The 14,052-nt window shown below is 35.5% G+C and overlaps 1 protein-coding gene across 1 annotated transcript; it reads right to left on the reverse strand.

Moving 5' to 3' along the window:
* On the reverse strand, positions 1-11,619 carry LOC138306752 (uncharacterized). Its single transcript, XM_069247222.1, has 4 exons — positions 11,482-11,619; positions 8,454-8,682; positions 7,149-7,206; positions 1-5,980 (listed from the first exon to the last, which is right to left on the reverse strand). The coding sequence occupies exons 2-4, from the start codon at positions 8,676-8,678 to the stop codon at positions 2,184-2,186; spliced, it is 4,080 nt and encodes a 1,359-aa protein (XP_069103323.1). The 5' UTR covers positions 8,679-8,682; positions 11,482-11,619; the 3' UTR covers positions 1-2,183.
* Between the last annotated feature and the right edge of the window lie 2,433 nt (positions 11,620-14,052).

A 14,052-nucleotide genomic window follows, 5' to 3' on the forward strand; every position in this document is an offset into this window, starting at 1 on the left:
TTTTTCTGTTAATACGGACATTCACTCAACAACACACAGTTGGGGAGATAACGTTAGCCTTGATAATGATAAAGGACAAAGAATTGGGTAAAAATCTCAAGTAATATATTAAATAGTACCAATTGTATCATTGTCATTCTGATAACTACTATAGTTACCTCCCTTTATTATATTCCGTCATTACTACCTGGGCTGTTTTCATTTAAATTCGGAACAACTGGATCTACCTTTTGTTAAGGTCATTATTTCAAGCATAAATCCTGACAAACCTGCAGATTTTGGCCTGCGAGGGCTTTGTTAAGGTTCGTCTCAAAACAAAACAAAATCACCAGATCCGTCTCTTAATTCATAAACAAACAACTACGTCCAACCATTCAAATCATATATAGTCATGATAACTTAATATGATCACCTAATCATGTTCTCCAAAATTATTGCAGAAGCAGGCATGGTGTTTCGATTGCCTTGTAATGGAGTAAAATAAAGGGAAGTAACTCCCCAAGTACTGACGGAGGGAAATGAAGGGAGGTAACTATGATTGATCAGAATGACACAAACTCTTCATTTTTAGCTCACAAAGAGGCAATACATCTATTTCGAGATAACAAATACCAAAATGACGAGGATGAAGTACAATTTTAGCTGATAACTCCCACTTTCCGGTGATTGAGATGTTGTATTCTGTCAGATGTAACAGTGATGTCAAAATCAATAGAAAGTGAACAAATTGATGGAAATTGTACTTTACCCACTTCGGTTTGGTACCTCGAACCCCATAACTGCACAAAATATCCAACTGGCCACAACAAAATTAATGATAAAAAATGATAACAGTTAGTGGATTTTTAAACATGATAGAATCAAATTTCAATACTTTTTATAAATAGTAAAACTTAAGCATACATTGTCCCTCTACTGTACACAATCATCTCTCTCTCTCTAGAAGAAAGAAAATGAGTATACCACCCATTCTTGTTGAACTGCCAATCCTCTTTTCACTGCTTTATTAATTATATAATCACTCAAACACATTACTTATCCAGTAAATTTGGTTTCTCAGCTGTTCGTCACTCAACCCATAATACAAAATCAAATACAATATTATATTGGTTGAACTTGAATAACTCTCCTAGTAATCAAACTCCATTTAATCTCTATGATACCTCTTCCTCACAAAACAACATAATCCCAACACTCAAAATTTTTGAAAATGCAAAGCAAAAAAAAAATGTCAAAAATCATTTCCACCAGTGTAATTAAATAAATACATATTGTTTTTACCAGAAATTAAAACTTTAAAATCCAATACATTTAAATGACTAGCTGTAGACACTTAAAATTATTGATACAAACATCAATATTTTAAATACATTGTACAGTGTATTTCGATTCCAACAAATCTCTGAGCATTATTTTCTGATTCTCCTTCGTGGGAAAGATGATTGCCAGGCAGTATGAAGCCTCGCCTTGTGCTTGCAAATGCACACGTACCAATTCAATGTCAGCAATTATTGAGGCAAACACAATGCAAAATGCGAAGTCACATGCAGTTTGATCGACAGCTGGTAATCTGTCAATATAATAACCAAATAAAGCTATTTCATACATTTGAATGTCTAAATTACGTTCACGTATGTTTTTAAATACTTTTATCTTTCGTAACATCCCTCAATATCTGCCCTGTATATAACACCATGATAGTACGTATACATACAAAAACCATTTTCTAGCAAATGACGTATAAATAAGCTCTTTTTTCCCATTATTAATACACAGGAAAAATACTAAAACAATTCTGGCCATGATAATATCCTATAAATCTTAAAGATGCTCCTCCGCTGATGGGGCATAAACGTTAACGATTCTCATCATTTGAACAATTACCTATGTAAATGTAAGTTTTATTAAAACAAAACAAAATAATACAACTTGTACTGTTTTTGATGGATGCATAATCAGTACTTCATTCCTTAATATAGGACATAGTGCTTTGGACTTTTTAATGGTGGTAATAGTGTAAAGTAAGAACTTTTGAAACTGAAGAAAATAATTCATTTCCTCCTTTCCTCCAGAGAAAAAAAAATTGTCAGCGGTGTAGCATCTTTAACTAAACAATGTGTAGGTAATATCTTTCTTCCTATCTGATAAAAACATGTTCACTCCTATGAAAAGTTTAACACATTTTACGATAGAATGACAGTTTGGTTTTCCTCTGGGATGACTACATACACGACTTCCTCCCCAACTGTACCTCCCTCACCCTCGTATATGATACTGTCCTGGGGTATGGTGATACTATTTGTCGTTCCGTCGAACAATGCTCCGATATTGGCCGCTGTTGCCGCGGAAACCTCACTAGCATCCAAGGTGATGTGAGAGATGGCGTTGTCAGTCTCATGATCTTGTCCTTCTGTAAGTTCGGTGGGGATCGTGACGTAGGTTGTCTCTATAATTTCCTCGTTACTGTTTTCCTTCCCATCAAAATGGCCAAGATTTCGAATGATGATCTCTTGATGACCTTCGACCTCTTCTGCTTTGTCATGATCTAGTTTAACCAATCCTTTGTATCCATACATGGATATGTTCTTACTTCCCTCATCGTTGTGGACCTGCTTCATATGACGATTTAATTTAGCTCGCTCCAGAAAACCCTTCGCACAATACTGGCATTTGTGTCGGAAAACACCCTCATGGGAGTCAATGTGGCTCTGCAGCTTGAATTTGAGTCGGAATCCTTTTCCGCAGATATGGCAGATATGTGGTGTAATACCAGTATGAATAAATGTGTGAAACTTCATCCTTTCTTTGCTGACAAATCCCTGGTCGCAGTACTGACATTTGTATGGACGTTCCCCTGTATGGAGACGGCGATGAGTCTGGAGCGAGCCGAGTTGTGTAAATCCACGACTACAAATATCGCAAATGAACGGCTTCTCACCAGTGTGACGTCTTCGGTGACAGATCAGGACATTTTTCTGTGCAAAAGACATCGGACAGAGATCACATTTGAAAGGCCGAATATTACTATGTACACGAATGTGCTTCATCAAATCTGTGTTTTCGAAAAACCTTTTCTTGCATTGTGGACATTCATAATTCCTGATCTGGGTGTGTAGATACCTGTGTCGACGTAGGTGTGACATCTGTATGAACCGCCTGCCACATTCCTCACAATGATACGGACGATCACCGGTATGAATGCGGGTGTGATTCTCAAGACTCTTCTTCTCTGTAAAAGATTTCCCGCAGGTTAAACAGGGGAAAGGCCTTTCTCCCGTGTGACGGAACTTGTGCCTCTTAAGATGTCCAGAATTGAAGAAAACTTTCCCACATTCGTCGCACGGGAATGCTTTCTTCTCAATCATTTCTCCAGTGGTTTCATCCTTGACCATGTGTATACATTTCTGATGTTTGCGTAATGTGTCTGGATCTTTGTAGGTCTTGTCACACAGAGCACACTTGTATGTACGATCTGTGTTATGGGTGAGAAGATGACGTTTCAGATGGGCGAGTTTGAAGAAACCTTTAGGACACTGGTCGCAGTGGAATGTTCGTAGGTTCTCATCCTTGTGAGATTTCATGTGAGTCTGATAGTCGGACAACACATCAAATGTCTTCTCACAAACTTGACAGTTATATATTTTGACATCCCCCTTCATACTGATAATTCCTTCTCTCTCGTGTCGCATACGATGTTTGGCAAGATACTTATCTAATGAGAATCCTTTTCCACACAAGTCGCAGAGGAATGACTTAGTATCAGTGTGAGTTTGGACATGAATTTTCAACGAGGATTCAAAACGAAATTTCTTTTCGCAGATGTCGCATGAAAATTTTCGTTCTTCTTCAAAATTCCCCCCATTTTCTGCTTCTTGTTCTTGTTCTTGTTCTTCAATTTCAGCAACATCTTCATCAATTACACTTCTTTCAAGTTTCTTCGACTTTGGAGTATCTAGAGTAATCTCCCCTTCTTCAAGGTCATCTTCTGTCTTTATTTTTCCTCGGCCTGTTTTGACCCATGAGTGTACGCGTATCATATGGATATGAAGGTCGTACTTTCGCATGAAGCTTTTCCTACAAATCTTACAAACAAAATCTCTTATTCCTGCATGAATAGACATATGACGTCGTAAGTACTTCACGTCTTTGAACCTTTTGCTACATATCTTACACTCAATTTCATCATCACTAATATTCATTTGCATGTAAAGCAAATCAGACTGTGTGTACCTCTTCAAGGCATCTTTCCTAGCCCTCTTTAGAGTTTCCGGCAGAAACTCGCCATCGTCGTCATATTCCTCTTTATAAATCTGTCGTCGTGGTCTGCCTCGCCCTCGTTTTGGAGGTGAAATAGCTTTCGTTTTTGACTCTTCATCTTTTTGGTCTGATTCGTCCTCAGAAAGTTTTTGTCTTTTAACTTCCTCTGAATCAACATCTCCATCATCCTCTCTTTTTCTTTTCATCGTTACCTCCCCTTCTTCCATTGCCTCCTCATTTTCCATTTCTCCTTCCTCCATTACATCCATATCAGAGGTATCAGTTGCTTTCTCTGTGCTCGGTAGTTTGTCTGTTTCCGATACATCCTCAGTCTCCTCTACAGTGATCACATTAGACTTCTCCTGTTTCGGAGTTTTCTTGGCGCACGACCTCGTGTGACGATCCAACAAGCACTCGAGTACAAATTCTTTGTCACAATGATCACACTTGTAGTTGTCTTTTTTTCTGGCTGTTCTCTTCATGTGCCCATACCCTCCCTCATCGTTTGGCTCTTGTTTTATCTTCCTTATCTCACTCTGTATATTTGTTGTCTCTCTGTCCTCTACTGTTATAGATTTACGTGGCCGCCCACGTTTTCCTTTGGATGCACTGTCACCTATTTTATCTTCAGTCTTTGGTGTATCTGATGTCTGTTTTGGTGGTCGACCACGTTTACGAGCCTGTGGTGTATCACCATCATTCAATTCCGTCTCCTCGCCTTCCTCTCCTTTCTCTTCTTTGTCATTTTCATCCCCAGCCGCAGCTTTTTCGTAAGCCTCACTATCTGGTTCAGATTTGATAAATATTTTTCTAGGACGTCCTCTTCCTCTTGAAGACTTTCCCTCCGATCCTCCCTCTTCGTCTGATTCACTGTCTCGAGTCTCCTCGGTGTCCGATATTTCTATAACAGCCGAGTCTAGGAACCGAGCTGGTGTTTTCCTGACCCGTCCGGACCTGGATGTTACGAGAGGTATAGGTGTTCTGACAGGTGTACTTTTTACAGCTTTCTTCTTCTCTTTATCTTCCTCGCCATCCTCCTGACTGACTGACTTTCTCGGTCTGCCTCGTTTTTCCACTTTCTCAGAACCTTCGACATTTTCGGTGGATTTTTCTGTCGGTCCCTTTGGTGTCTTAGGAGGTCTGCCTCTACCACGCTTCACCGTGTCCGAACCCTTTGGTGTATCATCTATTTTCTTTTCCGGAGTTTGACTTTCTTTGTCCTGTGGATCTGCCGTGTCTGTCTCATCTTCTTTTTCCTCTGTCTCCTCAACACTAGCGTCATTTTCCTTATCAACCATCTCCCCAGTATCAACTGAATCAGACTTCTGACTTCCTCCTCCTTTTCCTACTACATCCTCTTCACCCCCGTCATCATTAGTAGCATCATCTTTTTTATCTGACTCATCCTCTGTGACTTTATCATCTTTTTTCTTTGGTTGTCCTTTTCCTCTTTTCTCTTCTACATTCTCCTCCTTCTCTTGTTCTACATTCTGTGTTTTGACGGGTGTTTTCGGAGGCCTGCCTCGTTTTCGGATTTCCTTCGTCTCCTCAGTTGTTTTGACAGGAGATTCACTAGATTTTGAAGGTGTTTTTGGAGGCCTTCCTCTTTTTCTAACTTCTTTACTTTTTTCTTCACTTTCCTCATCTTCATTTCCACTTTCGTCTGATTTCTGATCATTTTCATCCCCGTCTTTTTCATCTCCTGCCTTCTCTTTGTTTCCGTCTGAAAAAGAAATTTGTTCCATAATTATGTGGTTAGTATTCTATATATGTTGAGTTATTAAGCATTGATTGCATATTTTGACATGCAATGGTGTGTACCATACATTGGGTGTTCTGCACCATGATAGATAGTATGCTAAAATATGTGCACCCTATCATAGTATGTATGCAGACATCACGAAAGTTGAAAAAAAATGGCCAGACAATCAGACAGGCAAGGACTGTGAGTAAGCCAGACCGAACAAGATTTTGCCGGAGCGAACATTAATGTGAACTTTTGAAGTGAACATAACTTCCTGCTATAAGTATCCAGGCAGCTGTTCTCGTGATTATCTTATGCAATTTACGTTTTTGGCAGGCTCAGCACCTGCATAATACATCAGAGATGCCATATATACTGACTTCCGGTACTCAATAATTGCCGGACAGTCGGTCCGGACCGGATTTTAAAATAGGCGGTACGAGTAGAATTTTGCCAGACATGTTCGTCTGACCGGCAAATTTCGCGATGTCTGTGCATTTTACATATACATCAAGAATTATTTTTAAGTTAGTCAAAAATATCACGATTTCCGATTACTAATGAGATATGTTGGATACTAAATAGATCATGAACAGACCTTATTGTTATTTGTGTTTGGTGTATAAACGTACATGAAGTTTTAATTTCATAAATGTTATTTCAATGCTTATCTGTTGTTGAATTACTAATATCCTGCAGGTTATATTGACACAGCATTATATGAACAACGATCGTAACTGTTAGCCTTGGGTGTGGTCTGTCATTTCATATCTTATCTAACTGGTCAAGAGTAATTTTGAATAACACACGGGGTCTGCAGTGTCCCATGTTGTCTGAATAGTCAAGCGTACCTTGAATAACAGTGTAAATATCAACAATGTGTATGTATCATTCAAAATGAATTATACAACCGATATGTAGGTCTATATAAAGGATGATTGTTACCATGTCAGGCTGTCAATTCCTAAGACTCAATAAATAAATAAATGTCCAGCTACCAGTCTGCGTTTGAGTTCTACATCTACACTTCTACATATACACACACCACAAGAATCTATGGCTTACGAACTACAAAGATATAAATAAAATTCATTGACGCTATGGATGCCTATATAAAGATTGTGAATCTTTGGATGTATATACCTACCTTTGTCAGAACTGGCCACCAACATCACATCAACACCTTCATTCTTCAGAGCAGCACACTGTAACAGAAACACGACTATAACAATCTCATCTGAGAAAAACAATACAATATCTACTTAAAATACATTATTATTGTATTTGTCGATTCGCAAATACAACGCAGCAGAAACAGAAAAAAAAAATGAATTTCCAAAATCAAAATATATAAACCATATCATAAAGACTTTAATATCAATTATTTCAAGAATATTCAACTGATCACAGAAAATACATATGTTTTGTTTGACATTTTTCTTAATTAAAGTTCCTACATGAAAATTACAAAGAAAACAAAAGTCTTCATCTAAATGAGTTTTTATCCTTAATATACTCTTGTTTCTTACGTTGCACATACATTTATTTTGGTAAAACCATGCATATGAGGGAAGCCTTACAAGTTATTTTGCCTTTACCTCAGATCTGTGTTTAACATTCATTTAAAAACATTATTTTAAGGTACACAAAAGGGCATATGATTAGTTTACTTTAAAACTCTTATGTCCCTAAGCCTTAGATAGTAAGTCCAATTTGAATGATTATTAACAGAGATTATGTAAGTTGGACAGAGGAGTCACCAGCAGGCAACAGTTGACCTAGATGGGCTGTGTATTATATAACACTCTGTGTATTCTATACACACTCTGTGTATTCTACCAATCAGAAGGCAGTCTTCACATGACTACTGATTGGTCCAAAGGAAAATTATCCAATGAATAGGGAATTTATGAATGGAAGTTTATGAATGAAATGGTTCAAAGGTCACCACTAGATGTCATTGTAGGGCAAGTCCTACTCAGTCCTACACATCAATATAGTAAACCGGATACCATTAATACAAACGCTTGTCGCGTTGTATTAAAAACTACAAAATACTGTCTAGATTTGCAATAATATTGTCTTATTAGCACCTTTTTATATTTTTTCTATTTTTTAAACGCCCTGGGCAATTATTGGGTCGAATACGGTAAGTGAAATTAGGCAATACCTATGATCTTGTGAAATAAACTCAAGATTAATGTAATTTGCACTGGCAAATTGCCTGTAGTTATATATATAATCAAACATATGTTTTACTAATTGATACATAAAACGTAAAGAATTATGTAAAATTGTAGATGTAATACACCATTTATCAAACAAGCTAGTTTTGTCAAAAGACATACGCCAGTTGGCATATCAAATAATTGAATTTGTTTAATAAATCTATGAACAGTTGTGTAATCAAAATTTACTATATGGAGAAGTAAACTAAATGGTCGACAATTACCAGGGTCTCAAATTGATCTTTATATTTCTCCCATGCTGCCTTTTCCTTCTCTGAACGTAGAACTGGTGCCTTTGGAAAGTCTGCAATGACAGCTGTCTCCTTCTGACCCTTTGATGACCCCGCCACAGGTGATTCAGGTTCCTGGACTTTGCCCTTTGACCCACGGGTTTTCCTGGTACTCCCGGTCTTTGATGGAGATTTTTCTGTTTGATTCTCAGTTTCCATTTTACTAAAAAAGAAAGTCAAAACTTATTACTGGGAACGAATATGACTCTGTAAATGTTTACATAAATCAGCAATTCCTCAGCTTAAATTAAACATACATCGTAAATAGAGTTTTTGCAGTTATTTTTTTCTAACTTTCCATCAGTGATTTTGATATGAATATACATTGTATTGTGTTTCAGAATTAAAACCATATATACACATATATATATAGTGTTGGGACCGCTTGATCAATTACTTACCATAAATGCATAAAAGATGAACACTTTCTACTAGTCTAACTCCTCATTTACATTATTATTTTTCATTAATATCTATTTTTCGGAAGTGTGCAAAAACGCCTAATCTGCCTAGGAATCCTTTTTATGCTCATGCAGTTGGTAGATTGAAACCACTGGCTTATTACACTTGAGATCCACTCGTAACCAGATGTCAATGTAACTAAATCAGACTTATTATCACATGACCTCTATTGACTTTAATTACTGCACTATTTGTACACCATGTAAGCTGTACATGTGCCCTGATGACGGCCTGCCTTTAAGGCCGAAACATGTCGGCAACCAGCAGCACCAGATGAACCTAGAATATACCATTTAGTACCTGGCTCAGGAGTTGCATCTCTTATTTTTTTCGATAAATTAGACTTTGTAATTATATATACACTCCACTCCAATGATGTATGATGCTCATAAATAGAAAAGCATTACAAAAGTTAAGGAAAAAACCTTAAGTTAAGGAGCCTTCCTTAAATTCTGTTATGCTTCCCTATGGAGAATTTTAAGTTAAATATCTTAAATTTAAGGAATGTTCATGAAACTGGGCCCAGGGCATGCAGTTGACCCCTGACTTTAGTAGATTCAGAAGTCAGAAATCATCATTTTTCAGAAATCCAAAAAGAGTAAAAATCTGTGACAAATAGATATACTTCAAACCGAAAAGTACTCGTATATGATTTTTGAGAGTCAAAAACATACTCTCATGGGTCTATTATATAATTAGATACTCTGAAAAGGTAAGGTTTTGATTGCTCTATTTCTAAGTGATTAATTATTATAGCGGCCAGAACCCCTGAACACAAGTCTAGATGCTCTTCTGAGTCAGAGCTCTATCTATCGACCCAGTCCATTTCCACTAGCCCACTACATCGGTAAGCAGAAATTAAAGATATCTCTGATATTAGGAAATATCAAATTCATTAAAATCATTTTTTTAATAAACATTGACAAGGATGTAGATGAGGAGATATTATTTGATTCACTCAAGGTTTTGACGAATATATTTCGCAAGTGCTCTTCGGTTTATGCACTGACCATAACGTTGGGCAACAACTGATTTTTCTTTGATATCGCCAGCACAACCTTTGATGTATATTGCAGGTGCGAGGGTTACCCTTCGGCCAACGCTTCATGAAATGTAATTTTTTAATGAAAATTTACAACATTTCTTTTAAACCTTTCTAAGTTCCATCCTTAAAGATGCTCCATCACTGACAGAGCATTAAATGATACTTATCATTTGAACCATATTTGATGTTTCATTGTATATATGTGTAATTAACACAAAAAATAACATCAAATAAATTATTTTGCATTTGGTGGATGGACAATCAGGACTATACTTTATTCCATTTATAATTAGGACATAGCTACCAAAAAAAAAGAGCAACAGATATTTTTTCGGGATGCAATTAATACAGCAGTTTCGAGATCCCAAAACGACGTTGGTAAAGTACTATATATCATCGATTAGTCCCACCTTTCAGTGATTATGACGTCACAAAAATCACATCAAATGACGATGTCATAATCACTGGAAGGTGGGACTAATCGACGGTAAATAGTACTTTACCCACGTCCTTTTGGATCTTGAAATCCCCTTATTGTTTAAAATTTGTTTTTAAGTAAATTTAGAAGCTCAAATTTTCTACTAAATTGTCTGCTACTGTTTTTGATAGAGAAAAAATATCATTTGTCAACAGTGTTCAATTCTTGCAAGCATCTTTAAAGCAAGGATAAGATGATATAGGATGTCTTGAAATTTATTAAGCTTTACATTGGTGTTTCATTTGACTTGATAAGACAAAGTATTTGTTTAGAAAATGTTTTTTATTCCCAGTTCATAGGCATCTCTTGCGGTGGTTAGTAGTGTAAAGAGAAATTGACAAATCCTTCTCACTGATTAATCCTTGACATAACAAATATAAGCCTAAATAGAATTTTCCATAACCTGTCAAAAATAACATCGATATAATAGTCTACTGTTTCACCTCGTGTCGGACTTGTGTAAGTCTCCAGTAAACCACGTCACGCTAAATAAGGTCAAAGTCATCGGAAACTGATTGTGAAATGACCACATGTAACTTCGTATCAAAGCATGTAACACTGCCACCCATACTTCCCATTGTATTGGTCTTGTTTATTCCACAACCAAATTGCCATATTTCCGACTGCAACGACGAGTTTATTTCATTGATTTGTCTCGCTCAAAATGTTCAGGTCGTATCTTACATGACGTAACCAACAGAGAAATACTATTTACTTAAATCAATAAAAGCTAAGCAAACCAGTAAAAATGATACATCATTTATTATCTCAGTTCAACCACAAAGTCTAAATGGAGCATCTTCAAATGTGTGCATATTCGTCAATCACTCGGTTCGAAGTCGGTTTTAGAAATTAAAATGTCCCTTTCGTTCTACAACGTAAACCGGATGCGGGCCGCAACACATTTTTCATGACCACACACTTATAAATATGCGTAATGAGTGACAGCAACTGTCAAAATAATTAGATATAATTACCTGTTTCTCAAATATGCTCATTTAAGGAGCTCATGAGTTTCTTCTTTGACGAATTCGTCGAATTTTGTATTATATTCTATAAACACAAAATGGCGGATTCTTGCGCGTCCGCCTTCCCAGCTTTGGCGTTGTAATTAGTCTATATCAATACTTTGCTTGAATGCTATGAGCGGAAAAGCCCTTCAAAGCGTTTCTTTGACAAGGCAGAATTTCAAATCCGATAAGCGCCACCTATTGAGACTAGCTTCCCGCCTTTTTCTCCTTCGCCTTAGCAGTCGTTGATAAAAGTTAATTAAAATCAAATGAGATATTTTAAATACCATCAAAATTAGTATATCGACAAAACATTGCTATTTGAGTGTTTCAGATGTAAGTACTGAGTGATCATATCTTTATCTTTTCAATACTAGCACAAACATCATATTGTAAGACTTCAAATATTTAAATTATTAAAAATATGAAATTCATTTATTAAAACTTCCCTGTCGCAAAGAAAAGTACGACAGGGCTTGAGAAAACATTCTTTAAGGGCAACTATTTGATATGAATAATTTTAAGACGTTTATAAATATTGATAAGATGAACTGTGCCCTGAAACAACTAAACAGATTTTTTTATACAATTTATATTTTTTTATAAATACATATCAGATCTTTTTCTTTATCGGATATTTTTATATGTATTATGTTTTTATAGTTATTTTTCTCATATAATACCATATAGGTCAAGATACATTTATAAAACAACCACCTCTGCTGACGACAGAGGGACCTTCAGTTTCATCAGAAAATTATATATATATATACATAATACTATATGTTTCTGGTTTTATGACACATTTTTTCTAACTATTTTCAAAAACATGTTTTAAATAATCGGTCTAGTTAAAATGGTGAGAGATTTAGATGATATGGATGTAAATCAGAAATATAAACATTATGATACATTATTGTCTGATATAGAGACTAATTAATATCATGACCATTTTTATCGAAAAAAAAGTTTCATAATATGATATTGAATAATTAATTATTTTGATTAGTATTTTAAATTATTTTACTTTTGTTCTTCGAAAATCACGCATATCATATATCTAATATCTATATATCAAACACGTATATACATATATGAATGTAGATGATATTATATCTATACCTATCTGTATAGTCTAATTACTGTTCGTATTATGTTCTTTATGATGTTATAATGTTCGTTTTGTGTGTCTTGATAGAGGGTCAGATCGCCTCGAAAATTTGACTTTTTTTTGTCCACACGGTTGGAATTACTTGTCTGTCCCATATCTACCATTTGAAGTAATTCGTATCATACTGCAGACTTATGTTTGATGGGATCCCGTGTCATCTGGAAAATCCTGTTGACATTACCTCTTTGACCCTTATCTAGACCTATATATACACCTATATACATGTATATACCAAATAATAAATGATAAAAAAAGAAGAAATATTGAGTAAGCCTTAAATGAAGTATTAATAAATGAATCTTATAAAAATGTTAATTGATTTATCTTCATCTTATCAATTTAATTGGGGAGGAAAGGCCCAGCTTTAGGTGTTATTAGGGCAACATGGTTTTTGTAATGTACATTTAGATGTTGCCGCTGCTATAGTGTAGATTTCTAATCTGATAATTAGCCTTAATTATGTCATATTGGACTGGTACAAAGCCAAGAGAGAACTGGTGATATACAATCCAGTTACAGATGTTACACCGCTGACGAGAGATATTTTGTTCTCTATCAAAAAACGGAGCAAGTTACTTTCTTTACACCAATACCACCATTGACAAGTTTAGGCGTCTTATTTCATTTCAAGATAAAAATATTAAGAATGATTAATTGCATCTCGAAAAAAAAGTCTGATGCGCTATATGGAATGAAGACCTGATTGTTTGTGCACCAAAAGTAAATTAAATCATTTTAGATGTATTTTTGTGTTGATTAGACACTTAGATACACATTGTTTTAATAATGAGCATTGTTTAATCAAAAATGTGTTTAAATTGTTCATACCAAAAAAGGCGAAATTAAAAATGTTGCAGGTTAGAAAAATAGGAAATTAATTTTGTGTACTGGTAATGATAATATTGGGGCAAAAGGGAAACATCTGGTATGTGATATTATGGAGAAGCGGCAGAGTACGCAGCATATTGCAATTTCAAATGATTAAAAATCGAAACTCATAATAGATGTTTTGTGAGATCCTATTTCAAAACTTACTGAAATGTCTTTTGTGTTTTCGAATGCGATAATGTATGCGCATGTATGATATGTACATGTATGGTACATATTTTTGAAATGTTTTCGACAATATTTCCATAGATATTCACCTTGGTTCTATATCTAAACACACTCTCAATTTTTTAAGAGGTTTTATCATTTTTATATTGTTTTCATTTACTCTTTTGCGGCTACTTTATTTCGCGATTTCAGTTTCAATTTTTTTGAAGGAGATTAAGTTTCGCGAATTTACTTTGATCACGAAATTCGTGAAAATAATTCGCACGCGAACAGAAGTTGGTTTACAGTATTCAAAATGCGGCGATATTTTA

This window comes from Argopecten irradians, chromosome 13 (genome assembly GCF_041381155.1).
Source record: "Argopecten irradians isolate NY chromosome 13, Ai_NY, whole genome shotgun sequence".
Lineage (NCBI taxonomy): Eukaryota > Metazoa > Mollusca > Bivalvia > Pectinida > Pectinidae > Argopecten > Argopecten irradians.

Excerpts from the sequence above, each read along its gene's own strand:
- LOC138306752 (XM_069247222.1), bottom strand. The coding sequence starts at position 8,678 with ATGGAAACTGAGAATCAAACAGAAAAATCTCCATCAAAGACCGGGAGT. Across the intron at positions 7,207-8,453 it reads AAGATCAATTTGAGACCCTG|TGTGCTGCTCTGAAGAATGA; the intron begins GTAATTGTCGAC and ends TTTCTGTTACAG. Across the intron at positions 5,981-7,148 it reads GGTGGCCAGTTCTGACAAAG|ACGGAAACAAAGAGAAGGCA; the intron begins GTAGGTATATAC and ends TTTCTTTTTCAG.